The 26,951-nt window shown below is 45.0% G+C and overlaps 1 protein-coding gene across 2 annotated transcripts in view; it reads left to right on the top strand.

Moving 5' to 3' along the window:
* LOC121283776 (glycerophosphodiester phosphodiesterase domain-containing protein 5-like) overlaps positions 1 to 26,951 on the top strand; it is a 317,012-nt gene that overhangs the window by 69,721 nt on the left and 220,340 nt on the right. For both annotated transcript variants that reach the window (XM_041198484.1, XM_041198485.1), the window contains exon 2: positions 13,731 to 13,901. In XM_041198484.1, coding sequence (XP_041054418.1) covers positions 13,785 to 13,901 — 117 coding nt within the window. In that variant the 5' untranslated portion in view covers positions 13,731 to 13,784. The remainder of the gene's footprint in view (positions 1 to 13,730; positions 13,902 to 26,951) is intronic.

The raw sequence follows: 26,951 nt of genomic DNA, 5'->3' as shown, positions 1-26,951 counted from the left end.
ATAAGGTCAGAAGTGAGGATGTTCGCTGATGATTGGACGATGTTCAGCACCATTCGCAACTCCTCAGATACTGAAACAGTCCACGTCCAAATGCAGCAAGACCTGGATAATATCCAGGCTTGGGCTGACAAGTGGCAAGTAACATTCACGCCACATTAGTGTCAGGCAATGACCATTTCCAACAAGAGAGAATCTAACCATCGCCCATGATATTCAATGGCATTACCATCACTGAATCCCCCACTATCAACATCCTGGGGGTTACTATTGACCAGAAACTGAACTGAACTAGCCATATAAATACTGTGGCTACAAAAGTAGTTCAGAGGTTAGGAATCCTGCGACGAGTAACTCACCACCTGACTCCCCAAAGCCTGTCCACCATCTACAAGGCACAAGTCAGAAGTGTGATGGGAGAGCTTTCACGGATGAGTGCAGTTCCAACAACACTCAAGATGTTTGACACCGTCCTGGACAAAGCAGCTCGTTTGATTAGCACCCCATCCATAAACATTCACTCCCTCCAACACTGATGCACAGTAGCAGCAATTTGTACCATCTACGTGATGACTGCAGGAACTCACCAAGGTTCCTTAGACAGCAGCTTCCAAATCCTCGAACACTACCATGTAGGAGGACAAGGGCAGCAGATAGATGGGAACACCACCATCTGGAAATACCCCTTCAATCCACTCACCATCCTGACTTGGAAATATGTCACCGTTCCTTCACTATCACTGGGTTAAAATCCTGGAACTCCCTCCCTAACACCACATGGACTGCAGCGGTTCAAGAAGGCAGCTCACCCCCACCTTCTCAAGGGAAATTTGGAATGGGCAATAAATTATGGCTCATCCAGCGAAGCCCACATCCTGCGAATGAATGAGAAAAGTGATGAGGTGTGGTGGTGTGGGGAGGGAAAGTATATTCTCTTGGAACACAAGGAGCAACCTGCAGTTGGGTAATGTCATCGGCCACTCGAAGGTGCAACATTGATTTCCATCACTTCACCGCTGGCGGCCTTATCTTCAGTCACCTGAACCCTTAGTGCCAGAATCCCCTCCCTCAGTCTCTCAGCCTCTTCACTTCCTCCTTTAGGACACTCGTCAAAACCAACGCACTAGTCTTAATTTTTCCTTACCTGGCTTGGTGTCACCTTTTGTTTGCTGATGCTCCTCTGAAGCGCCTTGGGACGTTTTGTTTTCATGTAAATGCAAGTTGTGGCCGTTGTCACTTGAACCTGAGACTGCTCTGGCCTGTGCGACTCGGTCGTGGTGGTTATGGGAGGTCAGAATCTGATCCAGTTCTGGTCTCGGCCACAAGTGGAAATGACTTGTTTATCACCTTTTACGGGGCTCGACAGGGTAGATGCGGGAAGGATGTTTTCCCCTGGTTTGTGGGGGGATGGTGGGGGGGTGGGGGTTGGGGTGGGGCGGGGGGGGTGGTGGTGTCCAGATCCAGGGGACATAGTCTTAAAACAAGGAACAGGCCATTTGAGACTGAAGTGAGGAGGAATTTCTTCACTCAGAGGGTGGTGAATCTTTGGAACTCTCAGCCCCATAGGGCTCTGGAGGCTCAATCATCGAGAATGTTCAAGACAGAGATCGATAGGTTTCTACATATTAAAAACATCGAGAGAGACGGGGATAGTGCAGGCAAACGGTGTTGAGGTAGAATATCAACCATGGTCTTGTTGCACTGCAGAGCAGCTTGAGGGCCGTCTACTATTTATTATATTATCTCCCCCCCCCCCCACAATTAAACCCCTTCACAAAGATCAGGTCACCCCTCAGCCATCTCTTTTTGAGAGAGAAAAGCCCCAGTCTGCTCTTTTCTAAGAGTAGATAAGAATTAAAAAATGTACACTCCGCACCCCCACCGGGTCCTCTTCTGAGTTTTCTTGTGGCTGTGACATAATGGAGGAGAGGCGAACAGACTGTGCGAACAGCCCCCTGAGGTGCTGCCTGTCCGCGGGGAAATTGACTTTGGCCTTCGTCGTGCGGGGTTGGGGGGGGCGGGGAGCTTTGCAATTTTCTTTCTGCTTTGCTGCTCTTGAACTGTTGAGGTTTCCCTTAAGGTGTCGGATGTAGTCCAGTTGGTCGCACCCTCAATTCTGAGTCGGAAGGTCGTGGGTTTGCCTTTGCGCCTGAGGGACTGGAGGGCAAGTCTCTTTGACGCTCCCAGTGCAACACTGAGGGATTGTTGCACTATCAGAGGTGTCACTTTTCAGAGACGACGTTAAACTGAAGACCCTGTTGGCCCTTTGGGTGGATGCCAAGGACCCCAAGGCACTATTTTTAAGAGCAGGAGAGATTCTCCCCGGTGTCCCAGCCAATGTTTACCCCACAATCAACATCACTAAAACGGATTATCTGGTCATCATTACATTATGTTGGTGGGAGCTTGCTGTGCTCAAGTTGGCTGCCGCATTTCCTACATTACTGCACTCCAATTTGCCAATCCTGAGGTGGCGAAAGGTGCTATGTAAATGCTAACCTTAGTCTTATTTCTCCATTCAAAAAAATCACTTGGATTCATCCTGCAGAAGAGCGTTATCGAGAGGAGGAAAGGCTGCAGAATATCTTGGGTCTGAACTAAATGCTACAGTAAATTGCATCTCCATGACTTGAGCTTACAAGGAAACATGGCCTTTATCCTTCAGTCCTCAGAGGTCCATTGATTTCTAGTAGCATTTTTTTGTATGTTTCTAATCTGACATTTCCACTTCTCTCATCATCAATATTGTTTGATTTTTCCATTTTGGTTTGTGGACTGGATGTGCTGAAAGGAAATAGACTCAAAAGCTCTGATCAGTCAAGTGGATTGTGGACTGGGGTTGTGAGGGTGATGGGTTTCTTATCACAGAGACCAAGGGTGGAGTGTCAGATCCATCAGTCATGTGATCTGGCACTGAACTACAACAAGAGGATAAAATTTACCCCGATACTGTATATAATGATCATGGAAGCTGCCAGATTTGAGTTTTAAAAACCCAGTTCATTCACCAGTTTGCCCTTCAGGGGTAAAAGGTGGCCAGCCCAACCTGACCTGACCTACATGCGATTCCAATCTCACATGGTTGACTGTTAATGCCCTCTCAAGGGCAACCAGAAATGGGCAATGCATGTGGCCTTGCCAATGTTGGCTACATCTCAATATCAAAGATCGCCAAACTTGAAGGACTGCAGCCACTCAATTAAGGCTCCTTCCCAACGCCTGAGCACCACCATCTAGAAGGACAAGGGCAGCATATAGTTGGGAACACCACTACCTACAAGTTTCCCTCCAAGTCACTCACCACCCTGACTTGGAAATATATCGGCCGGTCCTTCACTGTCGCTGGGTCAATATCCTGGAACTCCTGCCCTAACAGCACCGTGGGGGTACCTACACCACATGGACTGCAGCTGTTCAAGAAGGCAGCTCACCACCACCTTCTCAAGGGCAATTAGGGATGGGCAATGAATGCTCACCCACATCCCATGAAAGAGAAAATAGACACTTGGAGATAATTCAGTAAGTAGGTAAGATGACGACAATCTTTTGGATTAAAGATTGACTTGAGAATGATTACACAGCTCTTTTGATAGCTGTGTTGAGCATTATACCTTCTTGTATGAAGATGTATTTTTAAAATTAATTTATGGGATGTGGGCTTCGCTGGCTGGGTCAGCATTTATTGGCCATCCTTATTTCGCTAAAAGGGAAAAATCTGCCAGAGTTCCCAGACCTTACTGTTTGGCTGACAATCCTTAAATTCTGTGAAAGCGTCTGAAATTCTTTAAGTTTCCTTCGCAACTATGCGAGTTTAGACTCGAAAGCTGAACTTAAGGATGTGAGCACAGAATGAGTAAGCCTCCAGCAAGATCTGAGATCAGAGATGTTCCCTTCCACCACCACCCCCACCACCGCTAAGAATTGTGGGAGGGTAGAATATATCCCAATAAAGACCATTGCTTTAACACATTTTGGGTTGATTATAGAACAAGACTGAGGCTTAAAGGCATTTAGACATAAACCAACTTCTCAACGTGAACCACCAATTACCCCAAACATCAGTCGCCACTCACCTAAACATTCTGTTAAGCGGGTGGACAGATGCACCAACATTCGTGTCCTCTCACAAATAGGCACCACAAAGTATCGAGGGATCGTCCACCATCGGCTTTGTTGGGTTTGGTCATACATTGCAGATGTCAGGCACCAGGATCCCAAAGCAAGTCCTCTTGTCCCGGCTCAGTCAGGGCAGGTGCACCAGAGGAGGCCAGGAGAAGCGCTTCGAGGATGTGCTGAACGCCAACATGAAGAAATGCAACGTTGACATCAACTCCTGGGAGACCATCGCCGTGGGCCGACCCAGTTGGCGGCAGAATCTGTGGGAAGGATCCCAGAATCTTAAGATCCAACAGCAACAGGATGAAGAGGAAAACGAAAGCAGCGAGAAGAACGCACTGTGACCCCAAACTGACGACGATCTTTGGCTCATCGGCTGCTGAAGCCCTCACAACATTACTTACCTCTTAGACTTGAATATTCCAGCATTCTCCTGACCAGCTTCCGTCTTGTACCTTCCGTTGACTTCAGCTCATCCCAAAACTCTGCTGTCCGCATTGGCTAACTCACACCATGTCCTGTTCACCGAGCAGCTCCTGTTCTCACTGACTCACACTGGCACCCAATCCGTCCGTGCCCTGGTTTAAAAATTCTCATCCTTGTTTTCAGATTCCTCCTTGGCCTCACGCCTCCCTATCTTGGTAACCTCCTGCAACCCTTGAGATATGTGCTCCTCCAGCTTTAGTCCCTTGGCCAGTTTTAATCACACTATCATTGGTGGCCGTACCTTCAGCTGCCTGGGCCCCAAGCTCTGGAATTCCCTCCCTAAACCACTCTGCCTCTTGACCTCGCTTTCCTCCTCTAAGATGCTCCTTAAAGCCTATCTCTTCGACTAAGCTTTTGGCCATCGGTCCTGTTATCTCTGTGTGTGGTTCAGCGTCAAATTTTTGTTTGATAGTGTTCCTGTGAAATGCCTTGGGCTGCTTTTTTTATGCGCAAGGTGCTATATAAATGCAAATTGTTGTTGTCAATTGAAGCTGAGTTTCTGGGGAAGGTCTGTGTGTGTGCACCAGAGCACAAAAACAAGGGCGGCATCAGAACAGTTAAGTTAAAGGAGGTTATTCCGGGAATGACTGTACCATCCCTGAAGTACAGAGGGGGAGTTTTAGATATTGAGTATTGAATTTAGACATGGGCAATCAGCTATTTAAAAAAAAATGGGTCCTGTTCAATAGATGTTTGGCGGAGAAAAGTAATGTATTTTTGAGTGTTTTTGGTTCTGATTATAAAACTCAAACTTCAAACCTGATGGAACACTCTGGCTATTTGCTAATTGTCATGGGGCCAGCCAGATGATATAACTGCACTGGTGAAAGAACATTGCTTTTAAGTAGATTTTTCTCGATGTTTCTGCTTCTTTCAGCCAACTTTTGTAATGCAATGATTATCATGTAGCCCTCTTCGGCACATGATTCGAGGAGAGTATTAGTAGGGTTTGGAAAGAAAACCTAAGCCTGGCATTTAAACAATGCCTTTCACAACCTTAGGACATCCCGGAACCGACCACAAGCCAATAAAAACTTTTTAACTGTAGACCCTGTTGTAGTGCAGGGGACTGTGGAAGCCAAATAGTGCATAGCAAGCTCCCAGAAACAGTAATGGGAAACATGACCAGACAATCTGTTTCCTTTGGTAATGTAAGTTTTGATGTATAAATATTTGGCCAGCAGACTACTAGGGAGGTCTTCCCTGCTCTGCTTCAAATAGTACGATGGGATCATTTACATCCACCTGAGAGGGAAGATGTGCCTCAATTTATTGTCTCATTCAAAAGACAGCTTCACTGAGACTGCAGCACTCAATCAATACTGCATTGATGTGTCAGCCTAGATTATGGACTCATGTCTTTGGAGTGGGACTTGGTCTCAGCATTTCTGAATCAGATGAGACTGCTACCCATGAAGCGATGGCTGAAACCTCCAGGAATATAACTGTATGATCAGATAATATAGTCTTTGATGACATTTGCTAAGTGTTAAATACTGACCAGCACACAGGGCAGAACTCCCCGGCTCCTCTTCACAACCGCATTGTACAATCTTTTACAGCCATCTGCAAGAAACTGAGCAGCAGTTGCAAGGAGAATGGGGTCTGTATGTTTTAAGCTGTAAGCCAACTGCAAGGGTGATTCTGGAGCCAATCTTTATTCAGTCGTACATTTATATACAGGGTTAAACATTACAAGCATATACCTCCGAATTAAATCACACCATAGTCTCAATAAGTTTCTCTTTATATGTGCTGAAGTGGAACCTGAATTAATGCCCTCCACCTGCACATTATTAACACAATTAAACAGGGCTTGGGGCCAAATGCTGGAAAATGGGATTAGAATAGATAGATGCTTGATGGCCAGCATGGACACAATGGGCCAAAGGGCCTGTTTCGGTGCTGTATAATTCCATGACTCTATGACCCAGACTCTATATGCAATTAAGATTGGGAATTTAAAATTTATGCAAATATAGATGAATAAACTCCAATTTGTTGTGATCTTACATTCAGTCATCTTTTTTAGGTGGGGCTGGACAATTCTTTTAATCTCTTTTATACCATTTCACACAATGTGTTGGATCTCAGAGCCATGCCAGGAATAAAGGCAAGAGAGGAGAGGGAAAAAAGAAAGATTTGCATTTATATGATGCGTTTCATGACCAGCGGACATCTCAAAGTGCTTTACAGTTAAGCACTTTTCAAGTGTTTAATATAGGAAACATAGCAGCCAATTTGTGCACAGCAAGTTCCCACGAACAGCGATAGTGATAATGACGAGATAATCTGTTTTTGTGATGTTGTTTGAGGGAATAACACCGAAAGCTCCCCTCCCTCAAACTAGTGCCACAGGATCTTTTACATCCACCCGAGTAGGCAGGTGCCGTCTTGGCTTAGGTCTTATCTGAGAGACAGTACCTCCAACAGTGCAATGCTCCCTCAGTACTGCACTGGAGCATCAGCTTTGTTACTTATGCTCAAGTGCTAGAGTGGGACTTGAACCCAGCACCTTGCGACACTCTCGAGGCAAGAGTGTTAGCAACTGAGCCACAGCTGACAATTGAAACCTTTTTTAACAGAAGCGCAAGTGCTTTCCAAGAAGTAATTATGTCCAATTTGCTGTGTTGAGATAGTTGCTGAGTAGTAGCTTCTTCATTACTAGCGGGTGGGGAACCATTTATTAGCTTAATCATTCAGCAGAGAAGGCTTGACTCTCGGAGGAGCCCTGAGGGGAGAGAGGCTGTCAAACGCATTGACAGATGGGAGCCAACAGTGAACTTTGCTCTCCCTTTCTGCTTTTGTCCATTGTTTCACTCTGGTCTGTAGCACACAAAAGGCAGTAATTAAAGATTCACTGAGCCAATTAAACCCGGGTGAAATATTACCTTTTTTTTTGGTCTGAAGAGATTTACTGAAGGCTGTCTTGTTGACTGGGGAAAGGCTCTCCTGATAAGCAGAAGGAAAACGTTGGCAAGGACCCCAGGGTAGATTGTGTCATTGGATCCCCCTTTTCAACCTATTGTACTGGAACTTGGATCCTAATTTCAATGCAAAGAAAAGAAAGACTTGCATTTAGATTTGTTAAGTACGGTAACTCGCTTCTCTGGTTACCGACTGCCCTGCCACTGGAAACGGTTTCTCCTTTATTGATTCTATCGAAACCCCTCATAATTTTGAATCCCTCTATTGAAACTCCCCTTGACTTCCTCTGTCCTTGGGACATGAGTCAATGGCATTTCCCTTTCCTTAGCTCACTTACTGCTGAAATCCTCATCCGTGCTTTAGTAAACCACTAGGTTTGACTATTCCACCGCATTCCCGGTCACCTCACACATTCAACTATCCGCAGAACTGAGGCCCTTCAAAAGGCTGCCCATGTCCTAACAAGCACCAAGTCTGCTATGCCTCTGGTTGAACAATGCCTCAGTTTTGGATTTCTCATCAAATCCGCTGCATGTCCTTGTCCCTCCCTATCTCTGAATCTTCTTCAGCCCCACAACCCTCCGCGATCTCTGTGCTCCTCCAATCCTGGCCTCGGGAGTGTTCTGATTTTAATGGCTCCGCCATTGGCGGCTGTCTCTTCAGTTGCCTGGGCCTTGATTTCCAAAATGAACCTCCTTAACTCTCTCTGCTTCCCTTTCCTCCTCAAAACCTACCGATTTGTCTAATCTTTTGGCCACCTGCCTTAATATTCCCTCTGGCTCAGATGAGCGTCAAATTCTGCTCTCAGTTCCTGGAAAATGCAATGGGCTTTTTTTTGACTTTATGGTGCTATATAACTGCAAGTTGTTACTGTTTTGATGAGTTTTGTTTTATTTAGGATTTATAATTTAGAAGCAGTTTTTTAAAAATTGATGGAATGTTGGTTTTTATTGCAAGGGGAATAAAATCGTGAAGTGTTGCTATAGCTGTACAGGCCTTAGTGAGACCCCATCTGGAGTACTGTGTACAGTTTTGGTCTCCTTAGTTAATAAAGGATATAATTGCATTAGAGACAGTTCAGAGAAGGTTCACTCAACTGATTCCTAGGTTGAAGAAGTTGACTTACAACGAAACATTGAGCAGGTTAGGCCTGGAATCACTGAAATTCAGAAAAATGAGAGGTGATCTTTTTGAAACACAAGCTTCTGTGGTGGCTTGACAGATTGGATGCTGAAAGGATGTTTCCCCCTTGTGGAGGCATCTAGAACTAGGGGGGGGTACAGTTTCAACGTAAGGGCTCTCCCATTTAAGATGGAGATGAGGAGGAATTTCTTCTGAGAGTCGCTCCTGTTTGGAACTCTCTTCCCCAGTGAGCAGTGGAGGCTGGGTCATTGAATGTATGCAAGGCTGAGTTGGAGATTTTTGATCAATGAGAGAGTCATGGTTATGGGGGGGCAGGCAGGAAAGTGAAGTTGAATCACCCATGATCTCATTGGATGGCGAAGCAGGCTTGAGGGGCTGAATGGCCTACTGCTCCTAATTCTTGTGTACGTGCTACTGAATGAAGTGGTAACGGAGGTCACACAGGGCAGAGAGATGGTAGGTGAGGTGTCAACAGGGCTCTGGTGAGTTGAAGTGTTCTGTGGTTTTGGAAACAGGCTAGAAGGAGCTTTTGGTCTTGGAGGTGTTGAAGGTACAGATGGAGGTTCAGCAACAATGGGACAAAGATTTCTTTTGTGCTGTTTTGACTAGGAGCCAAGGAAGTTTTCCCTTCTGTCCTGCCCAAGTCACTAAAACAGATTATCTGATCTTAGCACATTGCTGTTTGTGGGAGCTTTTTGAGTTCAGATTGGCTGCTGTGTTTCCTATATTCCAACAGTGACACCACTTCTACAAGTACCTCATTGGCTGTAAACAATTTGGGCCATCCTGAGGTTGTGACAGGTGCTATCGAAATTCTAGAATGGTTAGAGCATGAGAGGGAGGCCATTTGGCCTGTCATTTCCTGCTAGTCTTTTCTTGCCAAAAGTAAGACAAAAAAGCAGCATGTGTACGTGTTTCTTGATCGCTATAGGTTCTTCAATTCCTTGGTTACTGATAGGTGGTAGATCATGGAATTATATAGTAATTCAGCACAGGAGGAGGCCATTCAGCCCATTGAGTCCATCCCAGCTTTTTCAAAGACCAATCCAGCAATTCTTTCTCCATATCTTTAGTTATTTCTCCTTTTGTAGATGTTTGTGAGGTAACGGTATATGTGTGGAGTATATTGTGAGTGAGCATACAGTTTTCTGCTAAAATTGGTGCATCTGGCTCAATTGGTGACTCCACAGCCAAGCTGTGGTTAGTCATCGATTTTTGTTGGACACCACTGCACCAAACAATTCATGAAGCCAAGTGTGCTTTTAATTAAGAGATCGCACAACATTAGAATGAAACCAGAGATGATGTAACAAAGACAGAGATATCTCACAGAGCTGACTCAAGCTTGGTGAGCAAGAAAAGACTCAGAGAAACAATAACCTTGCATTGACGCACAGATCTCCAATTTTCCACTTGGCCAGGAACTGTGGGGGGAGGGTATTTCCAGCGGCAGGAGAGTTGATCATCGGAGGTGACATACATAAGAAAATTAGAAAAAGGGGCTAGAGGAGGAGATGAGATTATTTTTGAAGCAATGAGTTGTTGTGATCTGGAATGTGCTGCCTGAAAGGGCATTGGAAACAGATTGAACAGTAACTTTCAAAAGGGAATTGGTAAATTCTTGGAAAGAAAACATTTGTAGGGCTACAAGGGGTGGGATTAATTGGATAGTTCTTTCAAAGAGCTGATGCAGGCACGATGGGCCGAATGGCCTCCTGTGCTGTTTCATTCTCTTAAGTGAAGGTGGATCATGTTAGTATTGTCATAGACTCCTCATATAAAATTTAGAGGCCGTAAGGAATGGCAGCTCTTATAACCAGAGCACAGCAATAATCCTGCACAGGATTGATGTTTTAGCCAACCTCTTTCTTGGAATAGGCTCTGGGCATGGAGTAGGTTATTTACTTAGAGTTGACCAGTCGCAGGAATGTAGAGGGGCTGAGCAACATTGTACAATCTAGCTGGTCACCAAATGTTGCTCTGAATTGCTTTTGAAGTGCAAAGCTTTTCTTCTGCCCACGTTCTAACTCATGGCAAATCCCGTTCACCCATCATATGCTCGCTGACCTACACTGGCAGCACCTCAATTTTTCTAAAATTCTTTTTCTACCTTTTCAGATCCTTCCATGCTCTCCTCCATTCCCTGTCTTTGTCACCTTCTCCAGCCCTATAATTCTCTGCACTCCTACAATTCTGACCCCCCCCCTTTTTTTTTCTTTATTCTTTCAAGGAATGTGGGTGTCACTGGCAAGGCCAGCATTTGTTGCCCATCCCTAATTGCCCTTGAACTGAGTGGTTTGCTAGGTCATTTCAGAGGGCAGTTAAGAGTCAACCACATTGCTGTGGGTCTGGAGCCACATGCAGGTCAGACAGGGTAAGGATGGCAGATTTCCTTCCCTAAAGGACATTAGTGAACCAGATGTGTTCTTACAACAATCGATGATAGTCACCATTACCGTGACTAGCTTTCAATTCCAGACTTGTTCATAATTTGAATTCAAATTCCACCAGCTGTCATGGTGAGATTTGAAACCCTTGACCCCAGAGCGTTATCCTGGGCCTCTGGAGAGAGCCAGATTTGAAGTGATTGGCTGAAGAGCCAATGGCGACGTGAGGAAGAATGCTTTTCTGCAGTGATTGTTTGGGATCTGGAATACACTGCCTGAGTGTGGTGGAGGCAGGTACAGTTGTGGCTTTCAAAAGGGAATTGGAGAAAGCACCCTGAAGATAAATTTTAGGGCTATGTGCAAAGGGTGGTGGAGTGGGGCTGTCTTAATTGCTCTTGTAGAGAGCTGACACTGACCCAATGGGCCAAATTGCCTCCTTCTGAGCTGTAACCATCCTGTGAGCAAAATAACTCAACTCACTCGAGGACCCCCCTTTCCCAATTATTATTTTCTTTTTCTGAATGAATTCCCTTTCTCAGCACCCCCTCCCACACTCCCCTCCACTCCCCAATCCCCCCGACTTTGCACAGTTGGTAAATGCACTGAACAGACAAGTCAACTGTGGCTCAGTGGGTAGGACTCTCAACCCCCTGTGTCAGAAGGTCCCACTCCAGAGACTTGACCCTGTGACCTAGGCTGAGGGAGTGCTGCACTGTCTGAGATATGATCTTTTGTTTCAGATGAGATGAGGCTGCACTGCCCTCTTGGGTGGGTGCAAAAGATCCTGTGGTGTTATTTTGAAGAAGGGTGGAGTGAGTTCTCTCCAGTTTCCAGGCTCTCATTTATCCCTTAATCAACATCACAAAAACAGACAACCTAGTCATCATCTCATTACCTCCGCTACGGTGTTCTGACTCAGACGCACGACTTGCTGACTCAGAGCTGAGAAAGCTACTAGATTTGCCAAGGACAGAACAGTCTTTTTCTCCCAAAATGAAAGCAAAAGTACTGCTAGAAATCTGAAATAAAAAGAGAAAATGCTGAAAATACTCAGCAGCTCTGGCAGCATCTGTAGAGGGAGAGGTAATGTTTCAGAACTGGAAAATGTTAGAAATTAACAGTATTTAAACAAGTACAGAGGCAGATAAAGGGGTTGGGGAGGAAAGAATAAGCAGGAGAGACTATGATAGGGTTGAGGGCAGGAGTTACTTACAAAAGGGATGGTGGTGCAAGGCAAGAAGAGACAGTAATGAGACAAGTAAAGAAACAAAAGATGGGTCTAGAGGAGGTGTAAACGGCAACAGCAGAATCATGACCAGCACCATTACAGTTCATTCAAGGAATCCAAGTTGCTGTGGCAACAGGCACCTTTTACATGTCATAGTCTGGAGCTATGGATCGTGTTGGTAGAGTCTCCATCTTTCTTTCCATCATATGACCAGGAATCTCTCCCGCACTTGCAGTTTGCCACTGATGTGTATTGGAAGAAGTTGATATTCAACATGTTTAAGAACATTAGAAATAGGAGCAGGAGTAGGCCATTCAGCCCTTCGAGCCCACTCCACCTTGCAATAAGATATGGCTGTGTTATCAACCATGGACATTCAGGCCCTGGAGTGGGACTCGAACCCAGAGCTTCTGGCTCAGAGGCAGGATCGCTGCCCCCTGATCCACAACACCTCCCATTACCAGCAAGTACTGTCTCAAAAAGATGTGAGCACAGGTCACGAGACACATGGTGAGCTGGTGTTGATGGTTAAGGGGAAATTAGGCTGATGGATTCAAAATCATCAACAGTTTTGATTGGTTTAATTTTTTTAATGGGATGTGAGTGTCGCTGGCAAGGCCAGCATTTGTTGTCCATCCCTAAATGCCCTTGAACTGAGCAGCCTTCTAGGCCATTTCAGAGGGCACTTAAGAGTCAACCACATTGCTCTGGGTATGGAGTCATGTGTAGGCCAGACCAGGTAAGGATGGCAGATTTCCTTCCCTAAGGGGCATTAGTGAACCAGATGGGTTTTTATGGCAATTGATGAGAGTTGTCTTGGTCACCATTACTGAGGCTAGCTTTCAATTGAAATTGAATAAAAACATTTTTAAAATGTATTTGTTCATGGGATGCAGGCATCACTGGCTAGACCAGCATTTATTGCCCATCCCTAATTGTTCTTGTCAAATTCCACCAGCTGCCATGATGGGATTTGAACCCATGTCCCCACAGCATTAGCCTGGGCCTCTGGATCATTCATCTAGTGACATTACCGTTATGCCACTGTTTCCCCACAAAGAGAAAGTGTTTCCAATGGCAGAAAGGTCGGTGACCTGAGGCGCCAGATTTAAGGTGAGGGGCAAAAGCACCAGAGTTGACGGGGAGCATTTTTAAGCAGTGAGCTCTTGCGATCTGGAATTCACCTCCTGAAAGTGTGGTGGAAGCAAGAATCAATAGGAAGAATTAAAACAAGAATTGGATGAATACTTGATAAGATTTACAGAACCACTGGGAGAGAGCAGTGGGAGTGAGATTAATTGGATAGCTCTTTCAAAGGGCACAACGGGCTGAGCTTCCCATGTCGTATTATTTGATTCTCTGACCTGGTGTTATTGAACTCGATGTTGAGTCCGGAACATTTTCTCCATTGTGTTTGATGAGAATGTATTTTTCTTTTCACAAAGGAGTCCTGTGACCTGATGGGTTGCTGAGATCCCCTCCAGAAGCATTGAAGGAGCATGGTAAAACATCAACCACTTCAGTACTACGAGCCCCAGTTGTGCTTGTCTTGCCTGACTGGAATCTATGGCTGCAGGTGGAAACGATACCAGAGGTCACATGACAGTACGACCAAGGTCAGTGTTTTCCTACTCTTTTCCCCCTCAGGACTCCCTCTTCCGTGACATTGGTGTTGGAGAGTTGTGTGCAGAGGCAACGTTCGGAAGGGATTAACACTCTCTCTTTGGATGTAGAGCAACAAATATAATTTTACAGTTGGGCGGATCGTTGTGTGAGGAGTAACAACACATATCGCCGTCACTCCCCCATTACTCTTGTTTGCATTTGGCATTGAGTCATTGTCTTTGGTTTGTCCTGGGGGTGACAACAGTTGCACATAGAGAGGGTTTAAAATTCCATTGGGGAACTGAGTATTCACGCTTGCTATGGTTTGTGCAGATGTGGTTGAGGGTTGTCCATGAGCTTCATGAAATACCAAAGCCAGGGATTATCTGTTGGGGCGCGCTCGAGATGTTTATTTGTGATTTCTTGTGAACTCCATTCAGTTTTGCAAACTTCTTCAGGTTGAAGTTGCATTGTCGAAGGTTAGGCACATGGGTCCAAAAAGGCTGGCATGATTCAAGTTGAATATCGCGGTTGTTCCTACAAAAATTATTGGCATGTTCCACATGTGTTTTTTTTATTAGAGAGGTGGAATGTTAGCGTCTTGAGTTTTGTTCGTTTCTGGTTGCTTTGGTTCATTACTTTGTGCTTTGACACCTAGTTCCTCAGAATCAAGAGGGCAGTTGGACAACCACACCCCAACCCCTCTCCCCCGGCAACCCCGAGCTGAGTTCTGCTCCTGGTTAAGCCCCAGGCACCCACTGAAGAACCAGTCCATGCCTGAAACTCGAGATTCAAAGTATTCCGATTGCCCAAAATCCCTTGCAGGGGAATGTTGGATTCAGCAAATTTATTCACGGATCCAGGTTGGAATACAGGATGAAATGTAGGAGACCTACTAAAGACAAAAACGCCTGCTCACCATATCTGATTGGTTAGGCTTGATTTTACTGCACCATTCAACTGTTTTCACTGGGATAGTGAGTGGGTATCGAGGCAGTTGGGTATCTGGAACCTGAGTAAATGATGGGGTCAACAGTAAATCTCAATAACCAATGAGAATTCAGGATTACACAGGACTTTCAGCACAGAAACAGGCCATTTGGCCCAGCCAGTCCATGCTGGTCATTATGCTCCACTTCAGCTCCCTCCATCTTTTCTCATCTAAATCTACCATTGTAACCCTCTACTCCCTTCTCCCTCGTGCGCTTGTCTCGTTTCTGCTTAAATGCATCTACATTATTTGCTTCAACCGTTCCTCATGGTAGTGAGTTCCACATTCTCACCCCTCTCTGGGTAACAAAGTTTCTTCTGAATTCCCTCTTGGATTTCTTGATGACTATTTTATACTTATGATCTCTAGTTTGGTTTTTGCCCACAAGAGGAAATATTCTCTCTGTATCCACTCTGTCAAAACCTTTCATCATTTTAAAGACCTCCATTAGGTCAACCCTCAGCCACCTTTTTTTCAAGAGCAAAGAGACCCAGCATGTTCATCCTTGTATACCCACACATTTCTGGTGTCATCCTTATCGATCTTCTCCACACCCTCTCTAGTGTCTCTATATCCTTTTTCATTATAATGTGACCGAAACTGCACTTTGTACTCAGTGGTGTAACCAAGATTCAATGCAGGTTTAGCAACTCGTCTGTACTTTTCAATTTAATCCCTCAAGCAAAGGAAGTAGTTACAGAGATAGTGCACGTACTGGTAATAATCTTCCAAGAATCCTTAGAATCTGGAAAAGTCCCAGAGATTTGGAAAACTGTCAACATAGCAACCTTATTCCAAAAACAGGGAAGACAACAAAACTAGCAACTATAGGCCAGTTAGCTTAACATCCACCTAGTCGCTGTTAGTCGGTGGAATTCTCTCTCCCCAGTGAGCAGTGGTGGCTGGGTCATTGAGTAAATTCACAGCTGAGTTAGATGGAGATTTTCTGAACCACAAGGGAGTCTAGGGTTATGGGGGACAGGCAAGAAAGTGGAACTGAGGCCACAATCCGATCAGGCATGATCTTATCCAATGATGGAGCGGGCTCGAGGGGCTGAATGGCCTACTCCTGCTCCTCATTCTTGTGATCTAGGTGAATGTGCTGAATTCCTCAGGGGACTTTGAACCTTGGCTAGGCTCGAAAACCCGGTGTGCAATTCAATGAGAAACTCCTCGAGTGGAAAATGAGTGGTAAAGGTCAATCATACAGGTGGCAAACTGCCTGTTTACTTTTGAGTTTTTATTCATTCAATCTCTCTCGTGAAAGCACTGAGACAGAACAAGTTTAAGGCCGCTTGGAGATTCTGATATTTGGAACTCGCTTCATCAAGAGGTACTGGAGGAATAATTTGGGTGGACACATACCTGGTGGTTTCATCATTTGACATTTTTCTAACTGCCCTGCAACCCCCCCTCCCCACACACACACACACACTCACACACTCACACACTCTCTCTCTCTCTCTCTCTCTCTCTCTCTGCCTGGCCTGTCCATCCTCGCTTTACACTGACCCCACTGGCCAATCGCAAAAAGAACACACATTTTACTATCCAATTGGATGATTCTTGACTGTCAGTCAACCAGCTTTTCCACGGTCCAGTACTTTTACAACCAGGAAACGAAGGTGTTTTAAGAATCCCTTTTTAAAAGAAAAACACCAAAGGTTTAACACCTCGATGATTTTTATCCCCAGCTATACTGCTCAGATGTGTCCTGCAGATGAATCTGCAATTCCTGGAGTGTTGGCAACCCAAGGGGTCAACACTCAGAAGTTGGGGGAAGAGGGCATTAGGGGAACACAGGAAATAGGAGCAGGAGTAGACCATTCGGTCCATCGAGCCTGCTCCACCATTCAATAGAATCATGGCTGATCTTGGGCTTCAACTCCATTTTACCGCCTGCTCCCCATATCCCTTAATTCTTTGAGAGACCAAATATCTGTCTGTCCCAACTTAAAATATATTCAATGATGGAGCACTCACAACCCACTGGAGAATTCCAAAGGTGCACAGTCCTTTGAGTAAAATAATTTCTCCTCATCTCAGTCTTAAATGATCGGTCCCTTATCCTGAGACTATGCCCCTCGTGTTTTAGATTCACTGACCAGCGGAAATGACCTGTCCCTATCAAACCCCTTCACGATTTTGTTGGTTTCAATGAGAGTGCCTCTCATTCTTCTAAAGTTAGAGAATCTAAGCCCAATTTACTCAGCCTCTCATCATGGGACAACCCCCTCATCCCAGGGTCCATTTTAGTGAGCTTTCACTGTTCCACCTCCAGTGCAAGTATCTCCTTCCTTAAATGTGGAGACCAAAACTGCACACAGTATTCCAGATGTGGTCTCACCAAAACCCTTTACAACTGTAGCAAGACTCCTTTATTCTTGTTCTCCAATCCCCTTGTAATAAAGGCCAATGTGCCATTTGTCTTGCTAAATGCTTGCTGCACCTGCATGCTAACTGTCTGCTTTCCTTCTACGAGCACACCCAACTCTCTTTGAATATCAACATTTACAAGGTTCACATCTTGTAAAAAAAAAATTATGCTTTTTGATTCTGCTGACCAAAGTGAGTAGCTTCACACTTCCCCACATTATACTCCATCTGCCATCTTGTTGCCCACTCACTGAACCCTGTCTATATTTCTTTGCAGCCTCTCTGTGTCCTCCCCACAGCTTACTTTACCCACCTAGCTTTGTATCATCAGCAAACTTGATGGTGGGATCTGATCCAAGTTTGAATCATTCCATGTTTTGTGGCATTCCGCTCGGTTTCCTGAGCAGCAACACTCTAGCACGTATCTGCTTTTCCTAACAGCCTCTTGTGTGCAATTAAGAGTAATTTTTACTGTGTGTTTGAGCTGCCTGACTGATTGAACAAGCTGAGACTCATAGAATATAAAGCAGCCATTTGCTTCCAGTAAGCAAGTGGTTGGCACCTTCGGGAGGGGAAGGGGACATGTTGGGGGAGGGGTGGGGAACAGTTGGTGGTGGTGGGAGGGGTACTGAATGTATGAGGGAGGAGGGGAGGAGAAAGATAGTAGGGAGGTGGATGCGTTGGAGAGAGGGAGATGGAACTGGTGGGGAACGTGACAAAACATAGGGATGGGGCAAGTAGGGGAGCAGGAGACAGGTTGGAGAGAAGTAGGGGGATGTTTAGGGCGTATAGTAACGGGGATGAAGGAGATGAGATGGGTGGTTGTCTTTTCCAATTGAGGCCCATTGTTCTGTGAGGCAATGGGTGGATCTAATAATGAAAATGAAGTCTTATGAGAAGCTACATAAGTTACTCTGTTTATATTCATGTGCCTCCTTTTTCAGTCAGGCTAGTTAGTCTAATAGGCACTAATAACCTCTCAGCAGCACATCCAAGCAAGCGCTATTTGTCTTAACTATCTGCCTCATGGGGCTTCTTTTGTCTGTTGGACAGACCCCAGCTGAACCAATCTGGCCTTGTTCCATATTCTTTAAAACCAGCCTTTACAGCAGGAGTCACCAGGAGTTTTTTCTATTCATTCATGAGATGTGGGCTTCGCTGGCTGGGCCAGCATTTATTACCCATCCCTAATTTCCCTTGAGAAGGTGGTGGTGAGCTGCCTTCCTGAACTGCTACAGTCCACACGGTGTAGGTACACCCACAGTGCTGTTAGGGAGGGAGTTCCAGGATTTTGACCCAGCGACAGTGAAGGAACGGCGATATATTTCCAAATCAGGATGTGAGTGGCTTGGAGGGGAACTTCCAGGTTGTGGTGTTCACATCTATCTGCTGCCCTTGTCCTTCTAGATGGTAGTGATCATGGGTTTGGAAGGTGCTGCCTAAGGAACCTTAATGAGTTCCTGCAGTGCATCTTGTAGATGGTACACACTGCTGCCACAGTGCATCGGTGGTGGGGGGAGTGAATGTTTGTGGATGGGGTGCCAATCAAGCGGGCTGCTTTGTCCTGGACATTGTCAAGCTTATTGAGTGTTGTGGGAGCTGCACTCATCCAGGCAAGTGGAGAGTATTCCATCACACTCCTGACTTGTGCCTTGTAGATAGCGGACAGGCTTCGGGGAGTCAGAAGGTGAGTTGCTCGTCGCACGATTCCTCGCCTCTGATCTGTTGTAGCCACAGTATTTATATGTTTAGTCTGGTTCAGTTTCTGGTCAATAGTAACCCCCAGGATGTTGATAGTGAGGGATTCAGTGATGGTAATGCCATTGAACATTAAAGGATGATTGTTGGATTCCCTCTTGTTGGAAATGGTCATTGCCTGGCACTTGTGTGGTACGAATGTTACTTGCCACTTGTCAGCCCAAGCCTGGATATTGTCCAGGTCTTGCTGCATTTGGACGTGGACTGCTTCAGTATCTGAGGAGTTGTGAATGGCGCTGAGCATTGTGCAATCATCAGCGAATATCCCCACTTCTGAAGTTATGATGGAAGGAAAGTCATTGAAGCAGCTGAAAATGGTTGGGCTGAGGAATAATGGGGACTCCTGACTTTTGGTATGAGCTGTGGCTTGGTGGGTAGCATACTCCTCTCTGGAATGGTTCAAGCCCCAACCCAGTGACTTGAGCACAAAAATCCAGGCTGACATGCCCAGTGCAGTGCTGAGGTAAAGCTGCACTGCCAGAGGTGCTGTCATTCAAATGAGACATTAAGCTGAGGCCCTGTCTGGCTCTCGGCAGGATGTAAAAGATCCTAAGCAAAGCAGGTGAGTTCCCACCGGAGTCCTAGACTCTAATGATCCCTTGGCCAGCATCACTAAAATTGATGTGACCACGTTGCTGTTTCTGGGAGCTTGCTGTGCGCAGACTAGCTGCCATGTTTCCTACATGACAACAGTGTCTAAACTTCAAAAGTAAAGTAGTTCCTTGCCTCTGAAGGGCTTTGGGTTTGGAATAGAAATGTCAGACCTTTAGGTTTTAAAAACATACATCCCAACTGGAATCATCGGATGAGATCAAAATTAGGAATGTCAGCTTTTGCCCTCCCCGCTCTACTGTGATCTCGAGATGTCACAACCTGAGGGCTGAGTAACTATCTGACCTACATGTCTCAGTGCCACATAGATGGTGCATTTAATCACTGACTGCCTGAATTCCATTCCCTACTTCACCCACCACCAATCAGCTGTCTTGACCCCAAGCTCTGGAACTCCCTCCTTAAACCTCTCCACCCACCCTTCTTCGTTAAGACCCTCATGAAAAACCATTGCTTTGATTGGGCTTCCCTCCCTCATAACCCCTCCTTTTGGTTTAATGCACTTTTTTTTTTCTAATTACACCTCTGTGAAAGATTTTTTAACATTCAGGGCTCTGTAACAATGTGATGTGTATAATTGACACTAGATATTAAACTTATAAATCTTAAATAAAATGCACCACTTACCATTGCGCCTGACTGAAGTTTAACCTGCCCACAGCCCATTTGGCACTTGGCCATCCCTGTTTCCTTGATTGTTGTTATTGCTGTGTACTGTTATGTAGGGTTGTCAGGTCTAGTTTGATATATTTCTGGAGCTTTCATGAGAACATAAATAGGATCAGAAGTAGGCCATTTGGCACCTTGAGCCTGCACCGCCATTTAATAAGTTCCTAACGGATCTTCAACTCCACTTTCTGGCCTGATCCCTGCCCTCCCTTTGTGTACAGTGATCTCAGTCTTGAATGTACACGGGCTGACCATCCACAGTTCTGGGATAGAGAATTCCAAAGATTCACAACCCTCTGAGCAAAGAATTTTTTCAAATTTAAGATTATCAGTCAGGCTTGCAATGTCGCTTAGTTACGCTTGCTTGAAGCTACATATATGGACCTGTCCACTGCAGAGAAGAGGAACATATCCGGGCATTGCACTTTTTTTCTGAATTAAAGAAAAGCATAGGGGACAATAGTTCCTTGGGGCATTCTCCTTAGCAATGCCTCAGTCAATCAGAGTCCACTTGCCAACCAATCAGCACCCTTTCCTCATGCAGTATAAATTGTATCCCTTTGAAATTTGGCATTCTTGCGTCTGTCCTGATGAGTGCAAGATGCAAATCTTCAACAGCATGTCTGTTTCTTTTTCCCCCCCAGCAATACCGAAGAAATTTCTCCTCATCTCAGCCCTGAATGATTGATCCCTTGTTCTGAGACTCTGCCATCCTGTTCTGGACACACCGTTCAGGGGGAAACAACATTTCAGCATTGACCCTGTCAAGACTTCCAAAAATTTGATACATTTCATTGAGATCACCTCCCATTCTTCTGAACTCTGGAGAATCTCTCTTCAGAGGACAATCCTCTCCTTTCAGATCCATCAGCTTAAATGCAAAGTTGTTTGTTGTTGGTTAGCTATTGCTCCAATCCAATCAGAATTCTACCTCAGCGAATTCTGTATATTTCATCACGTGAATTCCGCCTCCAATAGCCCTGCCCTCCGTACCTCTCCCGACATGTCCATCCTAACGAATCCCCACCCCTCCTTCCCACTCCAACCAGAAAGTCAACAGACACCTTGCCGTCCATTTGGATGACCCTTGACTGCCAGTCAGCCTTTTCCTTAACCACTCCAACATTTTCGTCACAAATGGACAAAATTATTTGAAGGAAATGTTTTTTTTTAAGTTAAGGGGAGATGTGATAAATTAAAGATAGAGAATAAGGCAAGAGAGCAAGGAAGCAAAAGGGGAAATAATAGCCTATAAAACATAGGAGCAGAAATTCGGCCATTTGGCCCATCGAGTCTGCTCTGCCATTCAATCATGGCTGATACGTTTCTCAACCCCATTCTCCCGCCTTCTCCCCATAACCTTTGATTCCCTTACCAATCAAGAACCTATCTATCTTGGTCTTTGTGCCTGTATGCCAGGAAGGGACAGAGTGTACAAGTTATGCCAGCAAACAAGGTTATAGGTTGCAAAAGTAATAAAAACTCTTAATTAAGGCACCCTATCTGATTGCAAACAGCATTCGCAACAAGGTCAACGAATTGACTACACAAATGGAAGTAAAGAGTTGTGTGATTTAATTGTAATAATGGAGCCATGGTTGCAGGGTGACCAAGGCTAGGAACTGAATGTTCAGAGGTATTTGATATTTAGAAAGGACAGGAAAAAAAGAAAAGGAGGTGGGTAGTGCTGTTAATAAAGGATGTGATCAGTACATTAGTGAGAGAAAGTCTTAGATCAGGAGCTCAAGATGTAGAACCAGTTTCGGTGGATCTAAGAAACAGCAAGAGGCAGTAAACATTAGTAGGAGTTGTTCACAGGCACAGAACAATTCTGGTAAAACTGGGTACTGTATAAATTAGGCAATTAAAGATGCATGTAATGAGAGTAATACACTAATCATGGTGGACTTCAATCTATATATAGACTGGGTAAACCTATTCAGCACTAATGCTGAGTGAGGCGAATTCCTGGAATTATACCTAATGGTTTTCTAGAACAACTAGAGAACGGGCTATTTTAGATCTGGTATTGTACAATGAGAAAGGGCTAATAAATAATCTTAAACAAAAACAGAATTACCTGGAAAAACTCAGCAGGTCTGGCAGCATCGGCGGAGAAGAGAAGAGTTGACGTTTTGAGTCCTCATGACCCTTTGACAGAACTTGAGTTCGAGTCCAAGAAAGAGTTGAAATATAAGCTGGTTGCATTGACTCTTTCCAGTGCCTAGTTCAATGCTGGATCATCCGTCTGGTTTTATCCCTTTTAGATTTTTTTTTTTAGCAGTTTAATACAACTGAGTAGCTTGCTACGCCATTTCAGAGGGCAGTTAAGAGTCAACTATATTGCTGTGGGTCTGGCAATGCTTTCATGGTCATCGTTAGACTTTAATTCTAGATTTTTTTTAAATTCAAATTCTACCATCTGCCATAATCTTGTTGTAAAGGAGCCTTTAGGGAAGAATGACCATAATATGATTGAAATTTACAGTAAGTTTGTAAGCGATGTAGTTCAATCCAAAACTAGAGTCTTCTATCTAAACAAAGGAAACTTATGCAAGTACGAGGGGCAAGTTGGCTGTGGTAGATTGGGAAACCACATTAAAAGGTATGACAATAGATAGGCAATGGCTAGCATTTAACAAATTAATACATGGTTTGCAACAATTTTATATTCCTTTTGAGGCACAACAACCCAGCAGGAAAAGTGAGCCAACTGTTGCAAACAAGAGGAGTTAAAAATTGTATTAGATCAAAGGGAGAGCCTTATAAAGTTACCAAAAAAAAAAGTAGTAAGCCTGAGGATTGAGAGCATTTTAGAATTCAGAAAAGGAGGACCAAGAAACAAATAAATTAGTAAGAAACATAAAAACGGACTGTCAAAGCTTCTGTAGGTATGTGAAAAGGAAAATATTAGCAAAGACAAATGTGGGCCCATTACAGGTAGAGACAGGAGAATTTATAATGTGGAATTAGGAAATGGCAGAGAAACTAAACAAATACTTTGTGTTGAATATGTGAAATAGGAGCAGCAGGAGGCCATTCGGCCCCTCGAGCCTGCTGCGCCATTCAATAAGATCATGGGTGATCTTGTGTTTCGATTCCCGCATTCCCATCTACCCCCGATAACCTTTGATTCCCTTGCCTAACAAGAATCTACCTACCTCTGCCTTTAAAATATTCAATGACCCCGCCTCTACCACCTTCTGAGGCAGAGAGTTCCAAAGTCACACAACCCTCTGAGAAAAAAGTTCTCCTCATCTCTGTCCTAAAAGGGCGGCCCCTAATTTTAAAACAGTGCCCCCTAGTTCTGGACTCACCCACCAGAGGAAACATCCTTTCCACGTTCACCTCCTCTGTCCTCACAGAGGAAGATACTTAAAAACTTCCCAGAAATACTAGAGAACCAAAGGGCTGGTGAGATCATGCTAGTGAGATCATGGAGCTGAAAGAAATAATATTAGTAAAAAAAAAGTAGTGGAAAAATTAATTGTATTGCTGACAAAAGAGACATGTCGACCCTTCTATTACTTTGCTGATGTCAAGAGTAGACTGATGGGGCAGTAATTGACTGGGTAATACTTGCCCTGCTTTTTGTGGACACAACATATCTAGGCACTTGTCCACATAGCCCGGTAGATGCCAGCATTGTAGCTGTACTGGAACAGCTTGTCTTGGGACATTGGTAGTTCTGGAGTACAAGTCTTCAGCACTATTGCCGGAATGTTGTCAGAGCCCATAGCCTTTGTAGTATCCAGTGCCTTCAGACATTTCTTGATCTCATATGGAGTGAATTGAATTGGCTGAAGACTTCTGTGGTGCTGGGGGCCTCCGGAGGAGGCCGAGATGGATCATCCTCTCGGCACTTTGGGCTGAAGATTGTTGCAAATGCTTCAGCCTTGTCTTTTGCACTGATGTGCTGGGTTCCCCCATCATTGAGGATCGGGATATTTATGGACCCTCCTCCTTCAGTGCCGTTAGTTGTTTAATTGTCCGCCATCATTCATGACTGGATGTGGCAGTACTGCAGAGCTTAAATCAGATCCGTTGGTTGTGGGATCGCTTAGCTCTGTCTATCGCATGTTGCTTATGTGGTTGGTAGGTGGTAATCAGCAGGGGGCTTCCTTGCCCATATTTGACCTGATGCCATGAGACTCCATGGGGTCTGGAGTCAATGTTGAACTTTCCCAGGGCAGCTCCCGCCTGACTATATATCACTGTGCTGCTGCCTCTGGTGGGTCTGTCCTGCTGGTGGGACAGGACATACCTGTGATACATACCAGGGATGGTGATGGTGGTGTCTGGGGCATTGTCTGTAAGGTATGATTCTGTGAGTATGACAATGTCACACGTTGTTGCTTGACTAGTCTGTGGGGCAGCCCTCCTAATTTTGGCACAAGCCGCCACATTTATAGAACAGACTTGTGAGAAAAGTTATTGCTCATGGAATGAAAGGGACAGTAGCAACATGGATACAAAATTGGCTGAAAAATAGGAAGCTGAGAGTAATGGTCAACGGATATTTTTTGGGCTCGAGGAAGGTTCTTGGGGAGTTCCCCAGGGTTCAGTATTGGGGCCCTTGCTTTTCCCGATATATATTAATGATCTAGATCTTGGTGTGTAAGGGACAATTTCAAAGTTTGCGGATGATATGAAGCTTGGGAGTGTTCTACACTGTCGTCCTCAGTTTACAACTTCAAAAGGACAAGTTGGTGGAGTGGGCAGATAGGTGGCAGATGAAGTTCAATGCGGAGAAGTGTGAGTTGATGCATTTTGGTAGGAAGAACATGGAGAGACAATATAAAATAAGGGGTGAGATTTTGAAGGGGGTGCAGGAGCAGAAAGACCTGGGTGTTTATGTGCATAGATCATTAACAGTGGCAGGACAGGTAGAGAAAGCAGTTAATAAAGCACATAGTATCCTGGGCTTTATTAATAGGGGTGTAGAGTACAAGAGCAAGGAGGTTGTGCTGAATTTATATAAGACACTTGTTAGACTTCAGCTGGATTATTTTGCACAGTTTTGGGTGTCACATTGTAGGAAGGATGTGAACAAATTAGAGAGAGTGCAGTAGAGGTTTACAGGAATGGTTCCAGGGATGAGAAACTTCAGTATGAAGATAGATTGGAGACGTTGGCACTGTTCTCCTTGGAGAGGAGAAGGCTGAGAGGAGGTTTGATAGAGATGTTCAAAACCATGAGGGGGCTGGACAGAATAGATAGGGAGAAACTGTTCCCGCTTGTAAAAGATCAAGAATGAGAGGGCACACATTTGAAGTGATTTGGAAAAGTACCAAATGTGATGTGAGAAAAAACTTTTTCACACAACGAGTGGTTCGGGTCTGGAATGCACGGCCTGGACGTGTGGTGGAGGCAGGTTCAATTGAGGACATTAGATGATTATTTGAATAGAAACAATGTGCAGGGGTACGGGGAAAAGGCAGGGCAATGGCACTAGGTCATAATGCTGATTTGGAGAGCCGGTGCAGACACGATGGGCCGAATGGCGTCCTTCTGTGCCATTAAGATTCTGTGATTCTATGTTAGTAAGGAGGACTTTGCAAGGTCAACAGGGCCGAGTTTGCTGCTGTTGTTTCTGGTGCATAGGTTGATGCTGGATGCTCTCTCCGCTTTCATTCCTTATAGACTTTTCTGTCGCGGTTTGAGTGGCTTCCTAGGCCAGTTAAGAGTCAACCATATTGTTGTGGGCCTGGAGTCACATGCAGGTCTGACTAAGGGTGGACGATTTCCTTCCCTATAGGACATTAGTAACCAGATGGGTTTTTACAGCAATTGGCAATGTTTCATGGTCACCGTTACTGAGATTAGGTTTCAATTCCAGATTTTATGAGTTGAATTCAAATTCCATCAGTTGCCGTGGTGGGATTTGAACACTTGACCCCAGAGCATTAGCCTGGACTTCTACATCATGAGCCCAGTGATATTACCCTTACATCACCATCTTCGCATTGAGAGGTGGGCTGAGGACAATGGCTCAGCTCCTGGAAAGGCACCAACTCTGTCCTTCTGCCCTCTCCCTTCAGGCTGCAGTCGACAGGCTGCTCGCATCCGGTATCGCTTCTGCACTCCTGCCTGAGGCCTTTCCTCCAAGCCTGTCCTTGTGTCTCTACAATATCAACGCTCTCTGCTTCCCACTGTCTCTCTCCCAGGCAGTTATTCTCCCCCAGCAGCTGCTGCACAGGGATAGTGTCCTAAAGTCTACGACGCAGCACCCCCCACAACAGTTATCTGTCTTCTCATTCCAGCGCTGTGACCCTTATAACGTTGTAACTGCTGTTCGGAAAGTGGAAGCCCAGGTTAAAGTCCTGGGGAAGGAACATTTGCCTGTGTTCACGTGCACAGAGTTTTCCCTGGTGTCCTGGCCAATACTTATCCCTCAATCAATATCACTAAATGAGGTTACCTGGTCATTATCAAATTGTTGTTTGTGGTGACTCAATAACTGGATTGATCTTAGCAGTTCTGTTTGCACTCTCTCTCTCTCTCTCTCTCTCTCTCCCAGGAATGTTGCATCAATGGAAAATAATCAAACGCCTGTTAATCACTAATAGGCAGCAAAACAAATCGTCAAACAATCCAAACCATTTTTACTCTACAGAAGTGACGCGACTCATTTAAATATGGCAGTGCCTCCCAA

Source organism: Carcharodon carcharias, chromosome 11 (assembly GCF_017639515.1).
Source record: "Carcharodon carcharias isolate sCarCar2 chromosome 11, sCarCar2.pri, whole genome shotgun sequence".
Lineage (NCBI taxonomy): Eukaryota > Metazoa > Chordata > Chondrichthyes > Lamniformes > Lamnidae > Carcharodon > Carcharodon carcharias.
This window is presented reverse-complemented; position numbering and strand designations above follow the sequence as displayed.